Genomic DNA, 27,503 nt, shown 5'->3' on the forward strand with positions numbered 1-27,503 from the left:
ATTCGGCCTTCCTGCCTGCCCTTGACTGGGAGCCTGGTATGGGCTGGGGCAGAGCGTAACCCTAACTCTCCCCAGCGCTCAGACCCGCCCCTGCTCACTGTGGGACCTCAGTGTGTGGCCCCCTGGTGCACTGGTAGGGGACATGCAGGGTGGCTCACAGGGTGAAGTGCGTGTACTCCAGGCGGACGGTCCATGAGGTGAGTTATGATGATGACAGTGCTCAGATTAGTGTGTGATGATTGAAGGCGGATTTGAGTCCTTGACCTTTGGAGCCCAGACACTGATTCAGCAATAAAAGACAATGACTGTTTGTTAATGGCAGTTTTAGGCCAGGACTGTTGGCCTCTTCTCTTTCATGTGTCCCATAAATTTAATGTGGTCTGATGTACTACGGAGGATAATAAAGCACATGGTGCTGGGGATTTTAAGACTTTTCTCTGGGAGTTTGCCTTCAGTTTTCCCTCTGAAGAGTGTTTGGGAGAGAGCTCTGTGGACAGCACCCGGATTTGTTTCAGATGCATGTGCTACTGTGCATCAATGCTTACCATGGAGGCGACCTGAGTGTGCTTCTATGGCTGCTGCACTTCCACATTTATCAGAAGCATACATGCAGTCTTGTTCAGTCACTGTGTCTCATCTGACTCTGTGACCCTGTGGACGAGACACAGCCTAGGTGCTGCCCTGGAGTTGACATGGAGGGCGTCCATGGCCTGGAGTGCAGTGATGGGGCCAAAGCCTGACCAGATTTGCTGAGAAGAAACAGGCCTGAGCCCTGGGAGTGGAAACATGCGAGTGCGGCCCAGAGCATTGTATTTTAAAGACGCGGAGGTTACAGCATGTTTGTGATGCTGCTTCGAAGGATCCCATGGAGGTGGTATTGATGATCAGTGTGTCCAGAATGATCAATGTGTCCAGTCAGTGTATTGATCACTGTGTCCACTGGTGATCAGTGTGATCCCTGTCCAGAGTTCAGCACCTGTCATTAGGATAATCATTAGAATAATGAAGAGTGAGCACCGGAAGTACCAAAGGGCTCAAGTAGAGTGTCATTCTTTAACATTTCTTTTTTAAAACTGTTGAATTGTGGTTTCTAAGAATTGAAAGGACTTTTAGAATGTAAGGCAATAGGTAGCTTTCAGATTTTTCAGCTGGAGGATGCTGTCTTACAGAGGAATCTCCAGGGAGTCTACCTGCGCACAGACTTAGCAATCCTGTGGGGACACTCACTGACCCCAAACCCCATATCCTCTGGGCCCTAGGCTATCAGAGGAGGATGCAGAGTCACTGCTTTAATCCCAACACCACGTTGACCAGGAAGCAGTTGAGAGGCTAAGAGTCTTGTTCTTGCCTGAGGAAAACAAAGTGTTTAGTTTAAGAGCTGAAGGAGAAACTCTTAGACGGAACTGTCTGTTTCATCCTTGGCACCTGTGGCCATGCTCCTTGCCAGAGTAGTGAGGACTCTTGAATGAATGACTGAAAGAGTGGCTTGAGGGAAAGAGTCCTGAGGCTCAGTGGTCACAATACCTGAGGGTCACCGCTGTACTTTCACCCCTGTTTCCCCTGTTGGGGCCCAGGTTTATGCCGTGAATGCCTATGTAGCCATCTAGTGGGTCCTGCAGGTTGGGTGTGGTCCTCAGGGACGTGCGCACATGTCAGTGGGCAGTTCAGAACTCTTATTGCTCCTCTGTGGAGCTGTTGTGAGTGGGGTGTGCAGGGTTAGTCTTGATGGATGTGCGTTAAATGCTCAGGGCTGTGCAGTTAGATCCTTTTTAGAGGCCCTAGACTGAGCGACTTCACTTTCACCTTTCACTTTCATGCACTGGAGAAGGAAATGGCAACCCACTCTGGTGTTCTTGCCTGGAGAATCCCAGGGATGGCTGAGCCTGGTGGGCTGCCATCTGTGGGGTCACACGGAGTCGGACACGACTGAAGCGACTTAGCAGAGGCCCTAGATCCCTGGGTCGGGAAGATCCCCTGGAGAAGGAAAAGGCAACCCACTCCAGTATCCTTGCCTGGAAAATCTCATGGACGGAGGAGCCTGGTGGGCTGCAGTCCATGGGGTCGCAAAGAGTTGGGCACGACTGAGTGACTAACACTTACTTATTAAAGCCTGTAGATACAGTACCAGCCTGGTCATCAGCACACCGTCTGGCCCTCAACATTACTCGCACTGCAGGCCGTGGCTCTGCGGGATCTGCGCTCCTCTCCACCCCAGCGCTCTGCAGCGGGTCCTCAGGCAGGAACTGCCAGCTGGTGTCTGTGCTTTTACTGCTGCTCTTCCTGGGGGTGCCCCCGTGAGCTCCGTGCCTCAGAGTGTGACTGAGACGGTGGGGCTGGAACCGTGTGTCTGGATTTCTGTTGGTATGATGTTATAGGTACTTCATTATTGTGGGTTTAGAATTCTATGAACATTTGGTTTCAGAGATTTTTCTCACTTTAAAATAGGCTTTATATTTTTCTGATTATAAAATGGTACACACAAGTCAGAAGGAACTACAGATTACCAATGATCCCAGCACCCAGAAGTGTCACTGTTTGTGTTTTGGCGAGCATCCTTTCAGACTGCTTCCCATGTATTTGATACCTTGCATGTACTGATGTGCCTTTTGTTTGCAGAGAATGTTAAGGCATTCTTACCTGCTTCCATGGGTGCTTCTATGATAGTTCTAAGAAGCTAATGAGAACACTTCTGCACATTCTGTACACAGGAAAACACAGAAAAGCATTCATACATTCTTTCATTCAGTGCTTTTGAACGTAGAAGAGAAATAGTGCTATTTGCCAGTTCCAGTTCTGAAGGACTTTTAAAATACCCGATGGTGTTCTGATGACGGCTGGGTAATTTTTTCAGGCTGCTCTGAAGGGTACTTGGACTGGAAGTCTGAGGCAGAGTACCTTGGACTGTTCAGAGCACATTTTTCACTGCTGCTGCACTGGCTCCTTCTTCCTTGGTGGCAGTGAAGACTGACAAGGATTTTTTTCAAGCAAAGAGCTCCATAACTGTGACTCTTGCTGGGCATGTTGTGTAAAGAAAGCACCTGTGCTATTATTATGTGGGTCCGAGGTAGGGGGTGAGTGAGGTCCGGCAGGCTTGAGTGCTCCTGGGCCCTGTCTGAGCTCGGTTCTCTGGGTTCTCTAGGTAGATGGGTTCCCAGACCGTCACAGCATACAGACGGGGGAGGAGAAGTGGCAGCTGAGGAGCCTCAGGCTGGCATTGACAACTCCATGCTTTGTGTTGTGCTTTTTCAGAGTGCAAATTCACCTGCACCAGCGGGCAGTGCTTGTATCTGGGTTCCCTGGTCTGTAACCAGCAGAACGACTGTGGGGACAACAGTGACGAAGAAAACTGCCTCCTGGTGACAGAGCACCCCCCTCCGGGCATCTTCAGCTGTAAGTCCTTCCTGCCCACCTCGCGCCATTCAGCTGTGGTGTGTTTGCAAACGGTAGGCGGCCCTGACCCTGGGATGTGGGAAAGATGTTGTTTTTGGTTAAGAGAAGAGGTTTGTGTTGTCACAAAGGCAATGTTTTCTTTTAGGATAGAAAGAGGGTATGTCTGAGAGTCAGAAGTTCCTTCCACTTTGAGCAGCCTGTGTTTTGTTTGGGAGAGGCTTTCTGCTGCATATCTGAGAAGCACTGACTGATCCCAAGAAATAATTATTGACTTAGTATTCTTCATACTGGTTTTAGAGAATTTTTGGAAGTAATTTTAAGCCACTATTTTAAAATAATTTTAAATAAAGAAGGATATATAGAGTCTGTGTTCAAGCATGTAATTAAAACAAGAAAATAGAAAAAAAAAGTTTGTTGGGGGTTTAAAAAGGTTGTAATTGTGTATTTTTTCTATTTGGTACTGGAGTGGGTTGTTTCTCAGGTAAAGTCCCAGGTTGAGGCTGTGAGCATTTCTTGAGCTGGAAGAAGGTGAAGTCCAAGTACGAAGTTCATTGACTGATCTGGTGGCTTTTGTGAAGAGGAAGGAGAGAGAAGGCACCTGGAGACATGGCTGGGCGACTCTGAGAGTGGCTTGTTGCGTCCTGTGTTTCGTTGTGTCCTGTTTCCTGGGCCTAAGGAAGTGTGTCGAGGTCAAGGATGCTTCACAGCACTGACCCTCGCTAGGGGTCTTTTTCCCTGCCTCAGGTCCCTTCCTCCCTGCCTCTCTTCCTTTCTCCTCAGTATTTCCTGGTGTTTAAAGCCAATTTCCAAATATCTTTTCATTTTAAAAATGTGAACTCTTTAGTTTTGTTTAGAAGCCAAGTGAAGCTTCTCCATCTATAAATGGCTCAGCATTGCCCAAAGACCTCTGAGAGTCTGTCCTAAGAGAAGAATCTCTTTTTTAAATTGAAGTATAGTTGGAAGTATAGATGAAGTATAAATTGAAGTATAGATGGCATCATGGACGTGAGTCTGCGTGAACTCCGGGAGTTGGTGATGGACAGGGAGGCCTGGCGTGCTGCGATTCATGAGGTTGCAAAGAGTCGGACATGACTGAGCAACTGAACTGAACCTGATAGTTGATTTACAGTGTTGTCTTAATTTCTGCTGTACAATAGTGATTCAGTTATGTATATATTTTTTTCCTCCTCTTCTCCATGTTGGTTTATCACAGGATATTGAATACAGGTCTCTATGTTCTATAGGAGGACCTTGTTGTCTGTCTTACATATGCTGTAGTAGTTTGTATCCTAACAGAGGAACCTTAAGATCCTGTTGGCAAACTGTTGGTCCCTACTGTTCAGGTGTAACTAGGCTTGTTCCCTTGTAGCCAAAATGTGAGGTTGTTGACAACATGCTGTCTTTTAAGAAGATGGGAGAGTCTGGAGACAGAACGACAAAGGGCAGGATGAGGGCTCTGGCTTCACGTGAACCTGGGTTCAAGCTCTTGCTTAAGAAAGGCGGCTGAACTCCTTAAGGCTTAGTGTCTCTGTCCATGAAATGGGAATGATTCCTGCCGTGTACAGCTGCTCTGGGGGTTCACATGAAGAGTGCGGTCTGCATCATCATCTTGCTGCTTGCTGTGTGCCTACTGCTGTCTGCACGGCCGGACCTCCTTCACATGAAGCATGGGCTCAGGTGTCCAAAGGCGAGTTTATCCTCAGAGGTGCTGGGTGTTTCCCGCCTCCTCTGTCCCCTGGGGAAGGGCTGAAGGGGGCTTGCTGGGCCTGGCCTCTCTGCCAGCTCACAGGCAGCTGGCCTGCTTGTCACATTTGGGTTTGCCATGGCTGGTCTGTTCTTTGTGGTACTGAGGGTGATCTGGTATCAGATCAGTGCACTTTCCTCCCCTTGGTCTGTAGCCAAGAGCAGAGAGTGTCTGCTTCCACCCTCAGCTGCACAGTGAGGCTTGGGGGAGTCTGCAGGCCCCACCAGCCTGCGTCTGCAGCAGGTGGACAGCGTCTCTAGGGGGATTGCTTGTGGGGGTGCCACTTCCTCTCTGCCTTCAGAACTTGGAATGTCACAGGACTTCTTGTCTCTAAGTCAGTGTAGTGCAGGAGAACAAAGCACGCTTTCTCCTTACTCCTGCATAGGAGTCAACTTACTCAGTCTGCTCTGTGTCTACATAGAGGAAACTCCCTGTGTTGTACTCTTTGATTGCACTTAGGGTCAAGCACAGTGGAATCGGTTTTTTGCCTGTGTTGTTGGCTGTGGGCATGCTCCCTGACTCAGGTGTCTTGATTATCTCTCTCATTTTGTATTTGCTAAAATTTAGCATGAATTAAGGTTAGAAAGAAAATGTCACTGTCATTTGTGAGGCAGCAGTGCTAATGATAGTAGAAACCCTTACAGTAACAGCTCTAAGAAACTTTTCCTTCTGAAAACAATTTTGGAACCTAGACTGTGTGTCTCACCTGCTCCTCTGCCTCGTTGAGGCACATCCCTGGGTCTGAGCCCCACGCTCTGCAAATGTGAGTGTGGGCTGTTGTGAGTATCTTGCAGGGAGAGTGGTTGGTGTATCTTTTCAAGGAAGAGGGCTATACTGTCAGCCTCACTGTCAGCTTTTCCATGTCTTCCTCTATCAAAACATTGTATTCCTGAGCACTGAAAATACAAATCAGATAAAATTATTATTTATAAAAATAAGATTTTACAATACAAATTATTATATTTACAGGTATATGTATTAAGTGCCTTCTTTGGTCATTGTACCCAGCGTTCTAGGGAATGAAGGACAACAGATTTCATTATCAAGGTGCCGACAGGCAGATTGGGGAACTAAAACACACTTGTGCAAAGATGACTCAGCATGGACACAGGGTACTGGGCCGAGCGGTCCCAGGGACTGTGGTTCCGGAGTCTACAGAGAACCATTTTGCCAGGACGTGGTCATGGTGGCTTCACGGAGGAGGCAAGTGGGGTGTCAGGGTCAAGGATGGCAGGGTGACTGAGGGGGAAGGCAAGCTGGTCATGCCACTTTCCTTCTGTCCTTGTTGCTGAAGAGATGGCCCGCGGGTCCCCAGCTGCACGGCCTGCCTATTGCCCTCAATGCTGGCCCTGTGCACTGGGCTCTGGCTCCGTGAACCTGCCCTTTGAAGCCCCTGTACTCCACAGCTCTGGCTTCTGAGAAACAGGATTTGAGGAGCGTGGAAAGAGCTGTGTGCTTTGACGGCGTTGGCGAAGGCAGGCCTTCCTCAGTCCCCCACAGACCTCAGAGTGGGGGACTGAGGGTCCCTGCGACAGCTTTGCCTCTAGTGAGTGATGGGGTCCTGATTAAGGGCGTGGCACTTCTGCCCATACTGGGGTCTTGACTGGTGGCCTCGGAAATCTCAAAGTGAAATGAGCCGAAGTTGATTAGGTTCCTGGATTCAGCCAGGATGTTAAGCCAGGACTTTTCAGAAGGAAACATTTTTTTGAGCCCAGTGTCATTTAGGGTAATAACAAACAAATGAGATAAATTCAGCACATTAAATTCTGAGCTAGATGTCTTTCTTTCCACCTTTCTCAGTTTTTTTCCAAAGGGACTAGCTCCCTCCCTGTCACCAGGCTGTGCCCCCCTGTGCCCTTGTCTGGGAGACAAGTCCTGTGGGGCTCAGGAAGGGCTGACTCCTGCGGGCCCCAGAGGAAACATGACTAAATGAAGCAGACGCGCTGCCTGTCACATCAGTGACCTGGTCAGTCTCCCAGCACAGGTTCCACCTCCTACCAGAGTGTCCCTGGCACCACCTTCATACTGTTGCTGGCTTCTGGGGACAACCCGCAGTTTGTTCCAACTATAGAGTCCAGGGTGAGGTCTTGAGTTGGCAGGCTTCAGTCTCCCCTCACTAGCTGTGGCTTTTGGCAAGTTGCTCATCCTCTTCATGCCTTGATTTTCTCCTCTGAAATGAAGACAGTGCTAGTTTTGGCATCTGCCTCAGAGGATTGCTCTGAGGATTTACTAAAATAGTTCAGGTAAAGCAGTTAGAATAATGCCTGGCACATAGGAAGTTGCACCCACCACGTCTCTTTACCTGACAGTACTTCAATGTGTATTTCCTAAGAAAAAGACATTCTGATCCATAACCATAGTATAGTTACCAGGGACCAGAAAACGTAATGTAGATACAGCCCTACTTTCTGACAGGCGGCCCCCTTAAACTCTTGCTGGTGGCCCGTCTTGTCTTTCCAAGTAGTTGTTCGTGTTTTCAGCAGAGGGCCTAGGATGAGTAGCGGAACAGGGCTGCGGAGGGCATGGTGCTGGGAGAGCCCTCCTTCCACTCTCTCCTCTTCTTAAATGTTGATGGCCGGGGTGGAGCCTTCCCTCACTGCTGCTTCCCCTGAGTCTCATCCTCGCTTACCAGAGGCGACGCAGCTCCATTTCTCTGGCGATTAGTCTTTCGAGTTTATCTGAAGGCCTGTGTCCAGGCTTCCTTAGGCTGGGGATGAGGTGGGCAGAGAACTGCCATTTGCTGAGTGTTGGCTGTTTACATGCATCTTGTCATTTATCTCAAAACCTGCAAGTCTAGAAAGGTTGCCTAGGAAACATTGCTCAGATAGGTTAAATAATTTTTTCAGGGTCACATAGCTCTTGCATATTGGATCAAGGAACTGAACTCAGGCTGTGGGTTTTTTGGTTTTAGCTTCTAGGTGTTTGTTTTTTTCATGATTTTTTTTAATAAGTTAAGAATTTACACTTCAGTTTTTAAAGGTTTGTAGGGTGAAGATCAAACAATGCATTATTATGAAAGACCATATAAATGAGTGCCCCACAATCGTTAGTTTGTGTGTGTGTATGTGTGTGTGTTAGTTGCTCAATTGCGTCCGACTCTTTGCAAACCTATGGACAGTAGCCCTCCAGGCGCCTCTGTCCATGGGATTCTCTAGGCAAGAATACTGGAGTGGATTCCCATTCCCTTCTCCAGGGGCTCTTTGCCACCCACTGAATAAACCCTATCTCCCACATTGCAGGTGAATTCTTAACTGTCTGAGTCACCAGGGAAGACAGTTGTTTATATGGCAGTTTTTGATCGATACATAGACAATGGTATTCTTGGATTAATCCTGGATTTTCAAATAGATTCTGAAACGTGAACCCAGGAGCCCTCAGATATCAAGTGTCATTGGTTTTGTTGAGATGGAGTGCTGAATCTGTCCTTCAGTTCTGCCCGGCTGTGTCCTGTTTATGTGTCCTGCAGGAAGTCCATTCCCCTTTCCGCTCTCCTTTCCTGCCAAGAGGTGAGAATGTGAACACCCACCTGGTGGGATCCAGTGAGCAGAGCGTGTGCATTTCTGCCACCGTTCACCCCTCTTGGCTGCGTGCACAGGGCCCCTTAGTCGGACGTGGGCTGTTAGCTCTCGTCCCCTGAGGCCCCTCCAGATGCCCTGTGATCAGACTGGTGCGGCCTCCATGGGGAGGGTGGGAGGTCTCCCAGAGTGCTGTGTTGCCCCAGGCAGGGAGGCTGGGGTGGTCTTGCCTCAGTCAAGGCCAGTAGGAGAAGCCTCTGGCCTTGAGCCATGCTGTCCTCGCAGCACTGTGTGTTCTTTTCACAGGGCTGCCCACCCCAGTGTCAAGTTAAAAAAAGGAAAAAGAATCCATGGCAAAACCCTTACCTGGATTGTGTAAATGACCCAAGATGGCATTTAAAGAAGATTGGGTCGGGAAGGGCAGGCTTATCCCCCTTCCCAGCCAAGAGGGCCCCTTCACCTGCCCCTTTGGTTTGTGCCTCTGTTTCTCCAGATGGATTTCTGATCAATTAAAATCTTGTAAAGTCTTGAAAGGCAGCTCAGCGTTTACAAGTAAACAAAGGCAGAGAGCAAAGGAAGGGGTTTCAGTAAACCCAGGCACCCTTTCTTCCTGCTGTGACACTAAATTTACTGGATGAAAACAACCTCTTAAGATTCACGTTTTGATTCTGTTACTGCTTTCCTGTGTGCGGGCTGTCCCACTTCAGATAAGATTTATCCACTTCTTTAAATATTTAGTAGTCTAGCGTGGATGTTAATGACAGTCTGGCAGTGCTATTTTGAGAACTGCAACAATGATAGTAATTTTCAGTGTCAGATTCCTGCTTTGCAAGGGGAGAGCAGGCAGGGGAGGGGCGGAGGCGGAGACGCGGCTGCAGTCCTAATGGAGTTGCCGGCCAGCCGCAGGCCTGCCAGACAGATGGGTCATGAATACTGTCTAGACGCCCTGCCTGCGGAGCCTGGTCTCTGAGGACACGCACTGAGACGCCGGCTCGACTAACGGGAAAGTCAGGGCAGGCTCTATGTAATCAGACAGAAATCAGTGCGCGCCGGCTTCCTGCGGGAGGGGGATGCCGGCGTTCGGTGGGGGAGAAAAAATGCCCTCTTTTTCAGGTCAGTTTTGTGCAAACTCGGCTAGTATGGGCGTTAGGGGTGCGAGCTGGGAGAGGTGCAGAGGATGGTGCTGTGGACTTGGGCCGTCCTCTACTGCCGGTTGCGAGGTGACCGCCCCAAGACAGACCCAGTCCTGGACAGCAGGCCGCAGGTGCGGGACCAGTGAGTCGTGTGTATTGCTGAGCCCCATGCTGCTCCAGTTGACACTGTCTGCCCTGACTATTGGTTTCTAGAGTTTAGTCTCTTAATTATAGAAGGTTTTAGAGACTCACCTGGCTGGCTTTCTTTTCTGCTGAATCTCTGAGCACCTTTCAGAGCTAGATTTTGTCAGGGCAGCTCTAGCTAGTGGTACTAGAGGCAGGGAGCCCGCTTGGCCTCGCAGGGACGTGGGCACCTTCTGAGGGTCACTTTACACATGTGTGGGGCTTACAGGATGGAAGTAGTGCATTTCTACCCATTGAGTGTGGTTGAATGGGGCAGGACATCCACAGCGGGAGCCCACTCTGCTCCACTGGGAGAGAGAGGCCTGGTTGCTGGACTTTAAGTCTATAGTCATGCATTAATATTTACCTCAAAAAAATTACCCAGAAGGGTCTACCGTAAACCTTGGAAGGGGCCCTCTTTGAGGAGTTGCAGAAATTCAGTCATCATAGCATGTGTCCTGTCCTGCAGAGGTGCAGTGACCGCATGGGCCTGACCCCAGAGTCAGCCACCTGGGCTCTTTCATTAATAGTTACGTCTCAGTGCAGACACCCGGGAAGGCTTTTAATTTGGAAAAAATCTTCCAGCAACCTAAATTTAGCAATAATTGTTTTTTCGCTCCTTCATCCATTCTTCTTGTGTCCTGAGAGTGAACAACAAAGGGGGAACTAGATGGTTTTTGCATCTTCCTGCCTGGAAAGGAAAAGATCAGAGATTAAAACATCTTGTAGCACAGGATCCCTGGAGAAGGAGGAATCAGAGCTCCAGGCAGTGAGCGGGCCGGCCTCCCAGGGCTGCTCTCAGATCTTTCCAGGCATCCCCAAGGCACAGCTGTCTTTCAGAAAGTCTTGTCTTTCCCTGAACTTCTTGCCTGCATCCTGTCAGCTCCATAGAGAGTGTGAATCTCCTCACTTTGGACAAGCTGAAGGGAGCAATGCCAGCTGACCACAGCCTGGGCGTCTGGAGGGTGAACCCCAACACACTGGTTCTGTCCACATCAGCAGACGTGGTGTACCTGAGTCAGCTCTCCTGGGCTTTCCTGGGGGAATGGGCTGGGACGGGGGTGTGGCCCCCTTCCTGGGGAGAGGCCCTGCCTCAGGTAGGCAGCACCTGTTCTGAAGGGGTGCCAGGGCATTTTGCTTCCTTTCTTCATCTCTCCATCTTCACTGTAGTTTCTGTGCTTCCTTTACTAACTTATTCTAAAAATGGGAGAAAAAGGAACTTGAACTAAACCTCTGACCCTTTTCTCCTTAGATCCCAAAGCGGGGAGGCACACGTTGCGGGGAGGTGGGGGAGACACAGGTACTGTTCCTGGGAAGGCGCCCAGACTGGCAGGCTCTCCCGCCGTCTGGGCTGGAAGCAAGCGGCTCTCCATGTGGCCGGAGGCGGGTGTGGCTGAGCGAGGCAGAGACAGTGATGTCCCTTCTTGAATTTGACATAGTTTCCACAGGACAACCAAGAAAATGCAACCCCTTCCTGTTACATGTGCTTGGGAGATAGAAATGCCAAGTCTGCTCCTTGGGGAGGCGACTGACCTGGATCTAAGTTCTTAAAAGCCGGTCTGACCTTAGAAGATGTCCTGGGGCATCTTCAACCCCATGAGGCTGCAGAAGCCATGGTGGCTGCCTCCTTAGGCTCTTGTGGTTTGGTGTTTGCTCTCATGTCAGGACCTTTAAGCTGGAGTGCAGGGACCGTGGACAGTGCAGGTAGCATCTCCCAGAAAAACCAGGTGCCAGAAATGATTCATGTTCAGATTGTTGAAAAGAACAGGACAGGGAGCTGGAGAGTGCTCTAGAGAAAATGTGTTTGGGTGGTTACCTGTAGAAAATGGTGTCCAGCACATCCTTTGGGACTGTCTTGTGGAGAGTGTTTCTGTGAGTGTTGGGTTTGTGAGGAGTATAGGGTGCAGGGTATGCAGGGAAGGTGGTGTGGGTGCAGGCATGCTGTATGGTCTCCATCTAATGCTAACCCACTGGCCTTGAGAAGATCCTCAAGGTTTTGGCAGTTTCTCCAGTGCTGGGTGTGGGACAGCACTGGTGGGTGGTGCCCAGGCAGACCCTGTTGTTGGGGTTGGGGTGTCTTGTAGAACTGTCTTTCCCAAGCAGCCTGACAGGTGGGGGAATTGGGAATTGGTCACGAAAAGCCAGCTTACTTGGAGATAAAGGCTGAGTTTAAGGAGCATTACTGGAGAGGTAAATTGGAGTCAGATTCTAGAAAATCAGGATATGAGGCTAAGCAGTTTTTATTCTCTTTTCTGAAGGAACTCATTGAAGATTTAAAAAAAAGATTTATTTATTAATTTGATTTTTGGCTGCACCAGGTCTTCTTTGCGGCAAGGTCTTTCTCTAGTTGTGATGCGTGGGCTTCTTGCTGCAGTGGCTTCTCTTGTTGTGGAGCACGGGCTCAGTAGTTGTGGCTCCCAGGCTCTCGAGTGCAGGTTCAGTAATTGAGGAACATGGTCTTAGTTGCCCAAAGACGTGTGGAATCTTCCCAGACCAGGGATCGAACTGGTGTCCCCTGCACTGGCAGGCAGACTCTTAACCACCGGCCCACCAGGAAGCCCTGTTGAAGATTTTTGAGGAGGCAAGTGAGGCTGTGAGACGAGGCAGTTAACGTGGGCAAGTGCTAAGGAGCACCAGCTCTGAGCCCGTTTTACAGGCAGGGGAACATTACGGAGGGAGAGCCCCTGGAAGGACTAGCCTTGCCCATGGAGCAGGTTGGCTTTAGGTGAACTTGCAGTTGCCTAAGGAGACATAGCAGTGGAGGGGAGGGATTGGCTTTTCAACAGATTTTGAAAAGAGTCTTATTGCTGTGATGATTATCACAATAAAATTTTGAAAGGAATGTGTGAAAGCACATCAGAAGATGGGTAGATGGGTAGTGAGAGCTGCCCCAGCTGGGGGGAGCCCCCTGCCTGCCCACCCCCGGCAGTGTACAAGGCTTCCACATACTGCAGCTACCAAGGCAGCATGAAGTGGGCTTCATGGTTCCTTCCTGTTCTTGCTGAGAGGGGCATGGAGGAAACCCCAGCAGTTTACAGATTTACAGCCACCAGGACAGGCTGATGGAGGAAGGTCTGTGTGTGACCTGGGGTGTGTGAAGGGATGCAGGAGGCCAGTGCTGCCGCCCTCATGGGTCAGGGAGACTGGGGATGGGGAGCAGGATGAGAGATGGGCTCTTTTTCTCCCAAACCTGGTAACATGGTTTCAGCGAAACCCTGATTTTCCCATCTCCAGCCTTAACCAGGTATGATGGACTAAGTGTAAATATTAATGAGCACAACAACAATACAACTGGCAGCAGCGCGAATGAATGTGGTCTCCTGCAGTAGAAATATTTACCCGATATGTCCTGCCAGTGAGAGAGATTTTGGCATTAAACCTAGACATTACCTCACTCTCCTGGGCAGACAGCCGACTTCAGTGCTAAGCAAGTCTGCAGAGTGAAGAGCTGCGTGTACCTGCCTGATTGGCTGCACAGCCCAGACTCTGGTGGGAAGTGATTTCTTTGAGTGTATCTGTCTGTCTGTCTGTCTGGGTCTTGCCCTTAGTTCCTTTCTTTGTTTCTCTAGCCCTCCATAGGGTTGTCATTGTCTATTTTCAGATTGCTGGGTTTTGTGTTTGTTTTTGTTAATCTTGAAGGGCACATTGTGAAAAGGTCTGCCAGCCAGGTGGGCAGGTATTAATACACACGGAAACCTGAAAGGTCAGAATTATCAGGAGGAAAAGTGAGGTACCTGTGTGTGTGTGTGTGCATGTGTGTGTGCAAATGTCCCCATACACAGGCACGCATGCCCTTCTTACTTATTAAGAGCCAGGAACTGGTAAATGAAACAGGGTTCTTGTTTTGTTGTGGTTTGTTTTAATTCATGATTAGTACAAGGGGATGTTCCGCAGTAGAGGATGTTTTAGTTCAAGATTAATGGCAACTAAAATAATATTTTGAAACATTTGAAGTTATACTAAAAATGTGGTTTTTGATGCTTCTAAGAAAACATACTTGAAACCATCTATTCCACTGGCCTCAGATCTCTTTGAAATTAGTACTACATATAGTATAGAAGTTCTGGGTCAGCACAGGAGACAGATCTGGGCTGGAAAGTAAAGTCTTTGAGTTGAAAGTACTGGGAAGGCTTTGAGTTGTCACTAAAGTACCAAATATTCTTCCATAAGTTTCCATACAGGTTGTAGAGAACCACGCTGTCCGTCTACTGCTGAGACCAAGTCACCCTTTATTTTCCTTAAATCTTGACTCTCAGTTTCATGTCGTTTAGGTTTTGTGCTGTTACTACTGAGTGACTTAGTTTTATCAGTTGGCTTAAAGTAGAAGTGCTTCCGTTTTCCTGTCTAATCTGTTCTTGAGCACTGGCTGTACCAGGCTAGTCCTTGCTCCCAGGATCAGCTTATTTGGTAACCTTGCTGTGATGCAGAATAAATGGGCCTCTGGTGCCACCACCAGGCAGCCCCTCAAGATGGATTATCCACAAAAGGTAGAAAGTCTCAACACCAGACCAGTTTCATACTGTGTAAATGATACTGTGCTTAGCAGCATGTCTGCACTTGATGGCCCTGAGGACTGAATTCCACCTAAGAAATCACCGTGTGTGTGAAGTGGTACTGGGGGCTGGGCACCAGCTAGAAGTCCTTGCCCGTCCTTGTCGACATCATTCAGGGGAGGCTTACCCACAGTGGAAAGGGGTGGTGATGTGACGTCAGCCCAAAGCCATAGCCAGCTTCTTTATCGGGGGCAAAGATAACTTTACTTCTTTGAATGAGCCCAAGTTCATAAAAACCCAGCATTGAATCCTAGGGTGCTTTTGGTTTTAGTTTTGGAGTTTCAGTAATTTCAGGGTCCCCAGGAAAACATATTCCCATAAACTTCACTGGTCATAGAGAAACGTTACCAATGCCACTGAATGTTAACGTTCAGGGCTGAAGAAGTGTGAAGGAGGCAGGTGGATGGGAGTGGAATAAGGACATTTGTTCAAGGAGTGCAGTGGTCAAGCAGCCAGATGACCTTGTAAACTGGGCTGATCTCACCCCAGATTTTGATGCTTATCACTTGGAGAGTGGTTTTATATTCATGGAGAAGACTTGGCTGCTGGCAGGCTTGGCAGAAGCAGGGCAGAGGCGTGTTCATCAGTGTAACAACTTTAATAGCAGGAGTGCTTGTGAACATCCTGGCTTCCTAGTCACTCAGTGAAGCCCTCTTTGCTCCTGAGTTCTTACCAGGCAGGGCGCGCTTGGCCCCAGGCCAGGGCCAGTGGATCCCATCCAGTGTGGGGACAGCAGAAGGAGCCCTTGATCAGGAGCTCTGAGACCCCCTGTCAAGTCTGTTGGCTGGAAGGCAGAACAGTGAAATAGAAGTGAGCTTCACTTTGCCAAATTAGTGTGCATCATGTTTGTCTTGGTTTTGGTCAATAACAGCTACTAATTCATCCATCATATTTTCTGAGCACCTGCTATGTGTTGGGGGTTCAGGGATAAACTGGTGAACAGGTCCTCTCTGACACTCTGTTCTAGTTACAGGCTTAAGTTTGGTGTCAGCCTGAAGAGCCTCTGACTGAATTGTGTACATTAATCAGAGAGGGATATTTTTCTTAGCAGAGTTGATATTTCAGACTGATAATCCATCAGTCCACTTGGATATATTTTTGGTCTCCAACTATTGTCAAACATTTGATTGCTTAACTTTCCATGATTTCTTTGAAAGAGTAAGAAGGGAGGATAAAACAACATTGAAACTAGTAGATTGGGGATTGCAGAACATCTCAAGGAGAAAGGTGTAATGGGAAAGAAAGTAGAAAGAATTAAGGATTTACATTTAGCTTATCTTAATTTTTCATGTTTTTTTTTTTGGCGGGGAGCGGCATGGGGCACACACTGACTGAAACCACCCACCCTGGCCAGGCACCACAGTAACTATTTGCATGAGTTACTTTCTGACAGGAGGTCCTGGTAAGGAACTTGGAACTAATAAACCACCACCAACCAGAAGAGTTCGGGAAATGTCAAAAGGAGACACCACATGTCTGACCACCCCTCAGAATCCTTCTCACCGGCATCCATCTTGGCTGAGCAGTGTGTGCGCCACCAGGAAGGACCCTGAGTCAGAACGATTGGCCAAAGACAACCTGGAAACTAATCCCATCACCACAAAATCCAAGAGTGCAAGCCACATGGCAGAGCAGTCCTCCTGGATTTCCTTACCCTACTGCTCTCCTCCTGGTTGCCCCTTCCCAATAAAATCTCTTGCTTTGTCAGCACATGTCTCCTTGGACAGTTCATTTCCAATGTTAGACAAGAGCCCACTTTCAGGCCCTGGAAGGGGTTCCCCTTCCTGCAACAAAACCAGAGCATTTTCCCTTTATGCCTAGCAAGGTTTTACGAATCTGGGTTTAGTTCAAATATTGATTTTATTTATGAGTGGTACCCCAGTTGCCTGGGACTGTTGATGATTTGTTATTGTGCTATAATCCTTACCATGAAGTAGCATTCAATATGTCTGAATTTATGTGATAAAGGCTTGAAGGTGTCTGTCTATAGCTGGAAGGAAGGAGAAAGAAGTGGGCTTTTTTTTGAATTGAGTTTAATGACTAACCTCAGTAGGTGAGTGAGGTTCCACATTGGGAATTAAAAGGACTTCTCCATTTTTCTCTTGAACATCTTGTGTCTTTCCCTGAAGTGAGGGAGGCCCAAGGAAATGTGCTCATCTCTCTTAACTTGACTCTTAAGAGGCAAAGTACAATGATGCTGTGAAAACTATGAAACAGTTATTTAAAATGCAAGATTATTTAAAATTCATTTGATTTGAATGGTGCATGGGGTTGCTGCATCCTGTTTGTGTTTAGTTCACTGGAAGAGCTTCAGGTGCACCTCCTGACTCTCCTGTGGCCGGCCTTCCTTGCTTCCTGTGGGTTGTCAGAACTAGTCATTTCCTTCTGGTTTCTGCCACTGAAACACCTCATGGTTTTACACTTTGCTGCCTTCTTCACATTTTACGGATGCTTATTTCAAGGCAGTTCTTACCTGCGCTTTCCTATAACTCTCTTCCTAATGTAGCGTCCGCATGAATATATCAGTGCTTTTTAAAATCAAAGGGTGATTGCCTCACTGCAGGTCTGGGGATGTTTGGTAATTGGGCTTCCTGATGATGCTCCACATGTGTCAAACTTATTTTCAGAAAGCTGGTTAAATTTTTAATGCAGCCCATAGTTAAATCATCCTGTAAACAGAAATTTTATCTTTTTTTTATAAAGAAGAATGTTATTTACTTTTTTAATCTAAATAAATGAGAAGGTTTGCTTATTTTCCCTTGTAGTTTGGAGGAAAATACCTTGAAATAAGGAGGACTTGAAGAAAGAGGCCTAGAGGTTTTATAATCTTTCTTGAAGAAGAGCAGAAATGCTCTAGCTGCACCTCCAATGGTGGAGGCTGGAGTCAGATCCCTTCCCACGGGTCTGTCGAGCCACACTGCTCACACTGTCCATGGAGGGGTCCGGCATCTGGGTCCTCATCCTTTTTAGTTACATGTCACTTGGCTCCTTTAAAGGGAGGAACGGTAGGCAGAGAGACAAACATAGAAGTCTCTCTGATGAGTGTTGAGAAGCCACCCTGTCCACTGAACACTCTGGAGACTTCTCCAGAAGATTACTGCCTTTGCCCTTGACCATGGAGACTGTCACTGAGCAAATGAGTTTTAACCCTAACCTTGGCCCAGGAACAAGGAAATAAAATGAAACGACCAGTTGCCAGTGGAGGTTATGTAAAACAGGGTTGGTTTTTGGTTTGGTTTGACTTTTTTGAGTTTTTGCACCAGATCTTTTTGATTGATTTGTATTTGCTTTTGGTTTTTTGTGTGTTTTTTTGTAAAAGATGTAAGTTCAAGAAAAACTGGTAAGAGACCTGGGCCAAGAAGCTGAGGATTCTGTAATTCTTTGTTTAGTTTGTGACCCCCACAGACTGCCAGGCTCCTCTGTCCATGGAATTTTCCAGGCAAGAAATATTGGAGTGGGTTGCCGTTCTTCTCCGGGGTTCGTCCCAATCTAGGGATCAAACCCTTGTCTCTTGTATCTCCTGCATTGGCAGGCGGATTCTTTGCCACTTGCAGCACCTAGGAAGCAAAGTGAATCTGTATATAAAATTGAGTCGATGTTAAGTAAACTCAGGCTTCCCTGGTAGCTCAGTTGGTAAAGAATCTGCCTGTTAATGCAGGAGACATAGGTTCAGTCATTGGATTGGTAAAATCCCCTGGAGAATGAAATGGCAGTCCACTCCAGAATTCTTGCCTGGAGATTTCCATGGACAGAGGAGCCTGTCATGCTACAAACCAAGGAATCCTCCAGGCCAGAATACTAGAGTGGGTAGTCTTTTCCTTCTCTAGGGGATCTTCCCAACCTAGGGACTGAACCCAGGTCTCCCGCATTGCGAGCGGATTCCTTACCAGCTAATCTACAAGGGTTAGATTAAAGCGACTAAACAACAAATTGGCGTCTGGAGCAAAAATGCTAACCCTCTATGCCACCGGTAGGGGGCGTGTGTGCGCTGTGGGTACAGGACTGGCCTGGTCTGCTGCTGTCGAGGGCTGGCCCAACCCACTACTCATTTGACCTGCAGAGGTGCAGAGGGGGTGCAGGGCTGCGTGCTGGTGGGTCCCTGGATTAGAAACCCCAGGAAAGGAGCATTGAAGGAGCTGGGACTCCATTTCTCTTGACGCGGGCATCCCCTTCTCTTGAATTTACGCCACTTTGAATGGTTTCATTTGAAATTCTGGTTGGTGAGTATAGCTGTGCACTCTTGTGACTGTTTTTGTTATCTTGAAATGTGCTGGTGCTGGTAAGATTGCAAGATGATGACAGCACGCACAGACGTCTCTCAGCTACTGTGTCTCCCTTGATTAATCTCCTTTCTGTACTGACTTAGCTTCAGTTAAATCGTCCTCTGAGGTAAAAGGAAGGAAGCGTGTAGGATTTTATTTACTTGACTGACATCCATTTAAAACACAGTGTGCTTTATACCTTAAAGTTGGAATTGCAGATTCTGGTCTTCTTTGAAAACTAGAACTGTTTGAAAAATTAACTTCCTGCACAAGCTGCTTGAGTGTAAGAGCAGGGTCTTAGGCTTGTTGGAAAACCCATCACTGTCCAGCAGTGGGTCCATGCTGAGTCCTGGGTGGCATCCTGGACAGAATACTGAGTGCTGCCTCTGCTGCAGTCAACCCCGCCCCCCCCCACCCCCGCCCCCCCCACCCCCGCCCCCCCCCACCCACCACAACCCCTCAACCCCCCCGCCCCGCCCCCAACTAGAGCAACTTCCTGCATTTCCCCAGAGCAGGCAGCCACCTAGTTGAATTTGACTGTCATTGTAATGGGCTCCTGAGGCCGTCACCTTTGGGAGATGCCTGGTTGGGACAGCACAGTGGTGCCTCAGAAAAGCCGAGTTGAGAGGGAAAACGTTTGCCTTGAGGTGTAAAGGGAGGCACCATGCAAGCATTTAAAGACTAAGTTCCCTGCTGGCAGTTTTTAATGACCTGCTGATTTTATTAAACATTATAATAAGTTGGAGTTTTGGGCACTGAAGGGCAGGAGGTTTTGTGAGTAAGATTCAGAAAGACCAATATTTCTGTTAAATTTATTTTAGTCACAGAGGTATTTGCGTTGAATAGCAAATATTGGTACCTAATTGTGTTTTTATGTGTCTGAGCAAAGAAAACTGAATTGCTGATGGGTCCATGGCGTGTGGGATCTCAGTTCCCCATTCAGGCATCGAACTCATGTCCCCTGCATTGCAAGGCAGATTCTTAATCACTGGACCATCGTGAAAGTCTTTTTTTTATTTACTTTATCATGTGGGTCAGTTAGGACTTACCCCATTTTAAAAATATTCTTAGGACAGGATGGAAAAATGATAAAAGGTTAGTATTTTGTTATTACGTATTTTTAGTAAATGTGCTGTTCTAGTTGAGTCTAAATATTTGTAGACCTGAAACAGTGTTAAAATTGTTTATGAATGGGAAACAGATGGAAGTAAAGATTCATAGTTGGTGATTTGTTCAGTATCACTTAGCAGCATCAATATTTTTGTCCACAAATTAAGGTTTCCTGTGTTGTGCACATTGAAAATATTTGTCCACTGAAGCGTTTATGACCTTGTGTAAACACAAAGGCACTAGAACGTTTTGGTCGTTGCCAGGTTTGCAGTCCTTAATTTGGGGGTCTGGTGACAGAAAAGCGTCTGAAGATGTGAGAAAAAGTGAATGTCGCTCAGTTGTGTCCAACTCTGCAACCCTATGGGCTATATCCAGGCCAGAACACTGAAGTGGGTAGCCTTTCCCTTCTCTAGTGGATCTTCCCGACCTAGGAATCAAACTGGGGTCTCCTGCATTGCAGGTGGCTTCTTCACCAACTGAGCTATCAGGGAAGCCCTGAAGATGTGAGACAAGAATTTAAAGGTCAGATCATGCAAATAATTACTTTCTAAGAAAGAACTCCTTTTAAGATCTAACTCAGTAGTTTATTTCTGTGTTAAGAGGCAGTTTGCAGACATACTTGAAGAGTATCATTCTTTAAAGTCTTTGAAGATGTGAGACAAGACTTGCTTCTCTGGCAGTAGGGAGCCCTGCAAAGAGCACTCCTGATACGTGACAGACATGATGCTGGGCCTTTGTGGTCTTCCTCCCCGAGACCCAGACCTGCAGTCTCATCACATGGGGGAAAATCAGACAAATCTCAGTCAAGAGGAATTCAACAAAATGCCTGACCATCACTCCGCAAGACCGCCAAGGTCATGAAAAACAAGGAAGTCTGAGAAACTCTCACAGCAGGGAACCTAAGGAGATGCGTGACTGCATGTAATGTGGTGTCCTGGGTGGGGTCCTAGAGCAGAAAGAGGACATTATGTAAGAAAGCAAATACAAATACACTGTGGACTGCAGGGGATTTTTCTTTGAGTTACAATCCATAAGAGGAAGGTTGACATCAGTCTTGCTGCCTTTCTGAGCTCATCATAGCATCCAGAGCAGCTGTGATGGGATCCACTGTGACCCACCACCTCCGCCTCATCTCCTCCTCCTCCTCACCTCCTCTTCTCCTTCTCCTCCATATCATCTTCATGTCCTCCTCTTCATCTCCTCTTCCTCATCTCTTCTACTCCTCTTCTGTGTTTTTAAACTGTTCTGCTAGATTACTTGTGATAAAATGTCTTGGTCTTTTCTTACCTGTGAGATGAAATATTAGATAAATAGATGATTTGGGGATTGCTATTTTCATTTGAAGTGGGCTGGAAGATAGCAGCCTTTAAGTATCTAAACTTTGTTGTATGTCTCAGGTGAATAGCAGTTGTTACCTTAGGACACAAAGAAATGTAAATAAGTTGTATTTGAGTTGAAAAATTACTTGGTCTGTCCTAATAAGCAAGCCAGGCATGCCTCAGAAAAACTAACTGTTTTCATACAAAGACACAGAATTACAAGTTGAGAGAGAAGCTTATAGGGTGTATATATATAGGGTGTGTGTGTGTGTGTGTGTGTATATATATATATGTGTATATATATATAATCTTACTTTATAGATGGAGTGAATCAAGACTTAGATGATGACTCAGAGCTCGTTTGACAGTTGTATTGTTTACTAAGAAGGTGGGTAAGTAGTTTTTTGTGTGTGGATTAGTCTCTTCCATTTTAGTAGCTTCATCAGTGTCTTCCTCGTGACTTTGTAATTTTAGAGAGAACGTAAGTCTGTGTTGAGCATTAGATTTATTACTCATCTGGCCTGAGGCTGATGGTCATTTTGGAAAGCATTCCTGCCCTACCTGGCCAGTCGCTGAGAGTGACAACTTGCATAAATTACCACAAATTGGGTAAAAACACCTGTTTTCTTTAGCATTAATGGATGTTGTTTTTCATCATTCATCATGTCCAGAAACTTGATTTAAGTATGAGTTATTTATTGTCACTTTGAATTTCTGAGACTACTGGCTATCATTTCTGGGCAGTCGGGGAACATTTTTAGTGAGCAGCATTTTCCTTCTTATGATGGGTCCTCATTCTTTTTACATGTTCCAAGAGGCCACAGGGCCTCACTGGAGTGAGTGTGTCTGAATTGGCAGAAATGAGATAAGTATAAACTCTGCTCTCAAGAACTTTGCTGTCCAGATAAGTATGTGGTTACTTGTACTGTATATCTCTTGAATTGTGTGAAATACAGAGGACAGGGGTAACGAGGATGCTCTGGGAGAGTTGGGCATGGTGCTTGGCTTTGCCTGAACAGATGGGCTTTTCACAAGAGGAGTTACAGGCCCAGATCAGATGGCCACGTAGGGTCTTGTAGCTGAGAGCAAGGATGGCTCCATGGAGCAGGTGGCCTAGAGGCTGGGTCTTCAGTGTCTGGAGGTTTCCAGAGGTGTGAGATGCCTTTGTGGAGAAAGGAATTTCAGCTGTTAAAGAAAGACATGCCAGTAGGAAAAGTTGAAATATATTTGGAAAATTCCATGATGGGGGATTGATTGTTGCTGAATCCTAGTCTTTGTAATAGATGAAGGGTGATACTGTTGATGTGATTTATGACTGTTATGGGGCCCTCACCCTGGCTGAGGTCGTGTATGTCAGTCAGCTCTCTTCACTGTAAAGTTACTCTCTTCCCGTTATTCAAAGAGAGCCACCCTTTAAGGGGTGACTGATGCTGTATAAAACATAGGTATTATTAACATATTGTGATAAAAACCAATCCATGAAAATCATGGATATTCCAGACCAGTTATCAGGCCTAGGAAAATGGCAAACAAATGCTAGACTTTACCTGCATTTTGAAAAAGATCCTCGTCTAAAGTTCACCTTCTCCGAAACTGGTACCTAAAGGTGGTTTCCTTTAGATGAGGTTTTAATAGGGAGACAAGAAGTAGTTAAGAGAGTTAAGAGGTTAACACTTGTCTTAGTGTCTGGTGTGAAGTCCTCACTCTGTAAATGTCAGGCAACACTTCCATCGTCACCATCTTCCTTGTCCTTGAATCACTGAAGATCCTGTACACTGGACACCAGTGCATCCAGATTCTTAACAACCAGTCTCATTATTTCCATGTTGAATTTGAATTTCTAAAAAAGTTTTAAGACAAAAAATTTAATCATTTTTCAAGGTATAACAAATTTCATTATTGAAATATAATGAATGGTTTTTGCGAACTTTGATTGTCTCTTTAAGAGGTGTTGGTGTGGGCTGCTCTGGGAGATCGCCTCTTGATTGCACTGTTGTCAGTTCCTAAGCAACCACTGCCAAATTTGTCTGCACGTCACACAATTTGTTTGTTATCCAAGCTGTTTGGAATTCTTACCCTTGTACCAAAATAGACCAGGGAGGATGGAGCAGGACTGTACCGTGGCAGTGGGGTGCATTCAAGCATCCCTTCCGGAGGCGTCTCTCTGGCAGGAGAAAACAAGAAGCAGTGAGTCCTCACGAGGAGGAAGACTCCTGAAAGACCACCCAGGATGGGGCCTATCTGTGGCCCTGCTTCTCCGTTCTCCCTGGCTGCTCTGGCCAGCAGGGCAGGCAGTTGAAGCAGGTCAGAGGTGCTACTGCTGGAGAATGTGATCACCTCCATGGTTGCCAAGGCCACTGAGGGTTATTACTGTGGATGAAAGGAACACTTGAGTCCTGATGGTGATCCCCAGTCATTAATGACTGTAAAGGTCTCTTGAAAGAAAGAGAGAATCCCTACTTTGAATTTTCCTCAATAAATAATTGTTGACTAATTAATAACAAACTGTTTCTCCAGCCCAATTAGAACAACATCTGCTTTGTAACAGGACTCTGAAGCATTGCCGCTTGCTTCTGGGACTCACCTCCTGACCTGTGAAGGAATGAAGGAACAGCAGGGACCTGGGAATGGCACTTGCCTTGAAACAGCATTCATGGAGAATGTCTGGATGCTCCAGCCGAGTAATTTTTATGAACTGTTAATTACATGTGCGGCCCAGTCCATTAAAACTGCAATGAGCATGTTAGCCTCTTTAGAATTTCTAAATATATGTGTGTGCATATCATGTTTGTGTGTAAATATACACATATGTATAAACACATCTATGTATATATGTGCATATATGTATATATGTACAAAGTCTGGATTTCTTCAGAGTCTGGATTATTTCTTCAAAGTCTGGATACCAAGGTCACACTACTTGAGAGTGGGGAAGCTGAGTTCTCGTAGAAGCTACACAAATTACTTCTTCAGTGACCTTGGCCAAATCATGCCTTTTCCTGGCTTCAAATTCCTTGTCTCAGGAGCTGGTTAGTTAGGCCTCTTCGAGCTCCAAGATATCACGTGGTTTTTGAGATTACTGCTGCATCTGGTCAGAGCCCTAGCGCCCTCTAACCAGGGCAGGGCATCAGCTTCTGCCTGTGAAATGCCCAGTCTGTCATTTAGAATAGACTGGGTTGGGTGTTAGAACCAAGGATCCCCTTGATTGGTCTCTCCATCTGCTTGGATTTTAAATTAAGTGTTAGCAGAAAGAATGAAAGTGTTGTGTTAGTTGCTCAGTCATGTCCGACTCTTTGTGACCCCATGGACTGTAGTCCGACAGGCTCCTTCGTTCATGGGATTCTCCAGACAACAATACTGGAGTGGGTTGCCATTTCCTTTTCCAGATGATCTTCCAGACCCAGGGATCAAACCCCGGTCTCCCACGTTGCAGACAGACCCTTTACCATCTGAGCTACCAGGGAAGCAGAAAGAGTAGAACTCCTCAGTTCCTGGTTTGCTTTTATTTTTTCTTTCCAAAATTATGTTGTTGAAATAGAGGAGTCAGGGAATGATTTTCAAGGATTTGAAGCCCTCAGTGGGTGAGGTGATGGCAAGAGTGCCCTTTTGCTTCATAGGCAAGGCAACTGTAGGAAGAACTCAGATCACTGGCTTTCCCTCTGTGGCTTCTGCGCAGGTGTTTGGAGTGATAGGTAACTCGGCACCATCTCAGACCCAAAAGAGTCAGGCTCTTGCTTCCTGGGCCAGGACTCTGCTTCGCTAGCCCCAACAGGCTGGCAGGAAGACATGGAGCTCACTCCTTTTCCAGGGACCCCTGAGAAGGCGCATTTCACATGACCCAGCAGTCTGAGTAGGTCACTGAAGTGACAGGATTTTGAAAACAGAAAAATTTTCTCCTCGTCCATGAGTTTTGAATTTAATCTTTTTTCCACAAGACGAGAAATCAGACAGTTTATCTTAGTTTGTCTGTGAAAGGGTCTTCATGCGATCAAGCCTCCTTTTTCATTCTTGACCTTTTATCTTGAGAATAATTTTTAAAAACTCCAATCTCAGCATCAGTGTTCAGGATGCAGCAGCTCCTATTTATGTGGTTGATGAGACGTAGGACCTGGAATGCAGAGCTGGAGTCGAAATTACCACCAAGAGTGTGCAGGTGAGCTGTGAGCTGTTTGGTGCTGTGACTGGCTGTTTTGTCAGATCATTCAAGTATGTGTGGAATAAAGGAAAACCATGATCCTAGTCCTTTGTTTCCACATTACTACTGTGACTTTAGGAGAATGTCTGTGATTCTGTTTTTGCACTTGTAAACTGGCCTTGATTGTGTCCCTGGGCCACTGGCCTTGATTGTGTCAGGGGTGTGTAAAACCTCCCAGTTTGCAGATCTTACATCTCAGGGGACAACCCAATTTGGTAGTAGAGGCCCTATCCTGTAGCTGTTCTTCAGGTTCTGTGTTTGAAAAGCTGAAAGATTTGGGGGCTTTTAACTGGACATGAACTGTTACAGTTATTTGGGTGACAGGATGCAGATAATGAGTCTTGTTGGTCCTTTCGAAATGGACCTCGGTCAGTGTAGCTGTTGCAGTTTACCCTTTCTTTAGGGCACCACCCACTTATATTTCCTCAGGTCATAGAATTTGGAATTTTGAAAATTTCTCAGTGAGAAATAGATGCACACTTTACAGCTCCTTAAGATCTTGTTGCTGCTGCTGCTAAGTCACTTCAGTTGTGTCCGACTCTGTGCGACCCCATAGATGGCAGCTCAACAGGCTCCCCCATCCCTGGGATTCTCCAGTCAAGAACACTGGAGTGGGTTGCCATTTCCTTCTCCAATGCATGAAAGTGAAAAGTGAAAGTGAAGTCACTCAGTTGTATCCGACTCTTAGCGACCCCATGGACCGCAACCTACCAGGCTCCTCCATCCATGGGATTTTCCAGGCAAGAATACTGGAGTGGGGTGCCATTGCTTGTAGTTAAATTGTTGAGCACTATTTCTGAGTAAATGAGATAATTAAGATTTTTAAAGAAATACATGAGAGGATAAACCATTTCTGCCAGTGATTAAACACCGCAGCTGAGGAACCTGATGAGTGGAGGAGGTGTTTGTGGGAGTGCTCTTCATGGTCCCAAGGACTGTCCTGACTGCAGTGCAGGAAGACTATCCAGAGGCACGTAGCGTGGTGACACTCATTCAGAGCTCATGCACTGAACCTTACCTGTTGCTGTTTCTACCACATCTGCAGTTAACTTCCTCCATTGAAATCTTGAACCTGTCAAAAGTCATCCATGAAGGCTGGAATCAACTTCTTTCAAACTCCTATTAATGTTGGTCTTTTGAGCTCTTTTCATGATTCATGAGTATTCTTAATGGCATCTGGAGTGTGAATCTCTTCAAGAAGGCTTTCAGTTTTCTGTGGCTAGATCCATCAGAGGAATCACTATGGTAGCTATCATCTTATGAAATGTATTTCTTAAATGTTGAGACTTGAAATCAAAACTTATTCCTTGACCCATGGGCTGCAGAATGTATGCTGTGTTAGCAGGCATGAAAGCAATACTGCAGAGCTGAGCGGTCACCTCTGAGTGAGGCCAGTGAGACTCAACAGCACTCGGTATTGTCTGCCACTTACTATGCACGCGTGGCTTTGTTGGACCTTTGACACTCTTAGGGCATCAGGGGGTGATGAGGAAGAAGGTGGTGTGACTGATGCAAGTCAGACCTTCATCAGTGTGTTTCTAGTATGTTCCCATGACGATGGAGCTTTGGGGAAGAAGATGACTTACCTTGTTTAATTGGGAAAAATGAAATACTTGAATAGTCAGTTACTTTTTCAGTGGGTGTCTTTCTGACTTTTTAAACTCTGACCTAGAGGGAGAAATACATCTCTTATCCCAGCCCAGTACAAACACAGACCCTTACGTGCAGAGCCCAAGCATACCTTCACTATTGCACTGCCTGCCTTGTGGATTGTGAGTTGGCTTAAAATCACTGTTTAGTTTCCTTTCTCTCTGAAGGCCAGACGGGTAACCCCACGGTTAGGGAAGGTAATGAGCTGTCTTCCACAGTCACGTGGAGATGTGCCGTGGGCCGAAGCATGAGTAGTGTTTGGTAGAGTGGATAAGACATATTGTCACTTGTGTGCTTGATGGGCTTGGCACTGGGTAGTCAGCCTGGCTTTTAACCCTTTTAAGAAAATTCTTACACAGTAAAGAGTGTAGGTATGATTTTTCCATGGTGGGGTGATTAGTGGTGTGCTCCCTTCAGTTTTTAATGTTGTATTTCACTCTTGGAATTCC

At 46.7% G+C, this 27,503-nt stretch overlaps 1 protein-coding gene across 48 annotated transcripts in view; it reads left to right on the plus strand.

The window, feature by feature from the left end:
* The window catches only part of LDLRAD4 (low density lipoprotein receptor class A domain containing 4), a 175,150-nt gene that overhangs the window by 117,128 nt on the left and 30,519 nt on the right, over window positions 1–27,503 (plus strand). For 31 of the 48 annotated variants that reach the window (XM_086373300.1, XM_086373292.1, XM_086373331.1 and 28 more), the window contains one exon: window positions 3,250–3,390. The exons of 8 other annotated variants lie outside the window; for them this stretch is intronic. In XM_086373300.1, the coding sequence (XP_086229426.1) occupies window positions 3,250–3,390 (141 nt within the window). Of the gene's footprint in view, window positions 1–3,249; window positions 3,444–23,757; window positions 23,891–27,503 lie in introns of all 48 variants that reach the window. 9 more of the 48 variants (XM_086373316.1, XM_086373313.1, XM_086373317.1 and 6 more) reach the window with 2 other exon arrangements.

The sequence above is a fragment of the Bos grunniens genome, chromosome 24 (assembly GCF_055505025.1).
Source record: "Bos grunniens cultivar Pamir isolate PY7600 chromosome 24, Bosgru_T2T1.0, whole genome shotgun sequence".
Lineage (NCBI taxonomy): Eukaryota > Metazoa > Chordata > Mammalia > Artiodactyla > Bovidae > Bos > Bos grunniens.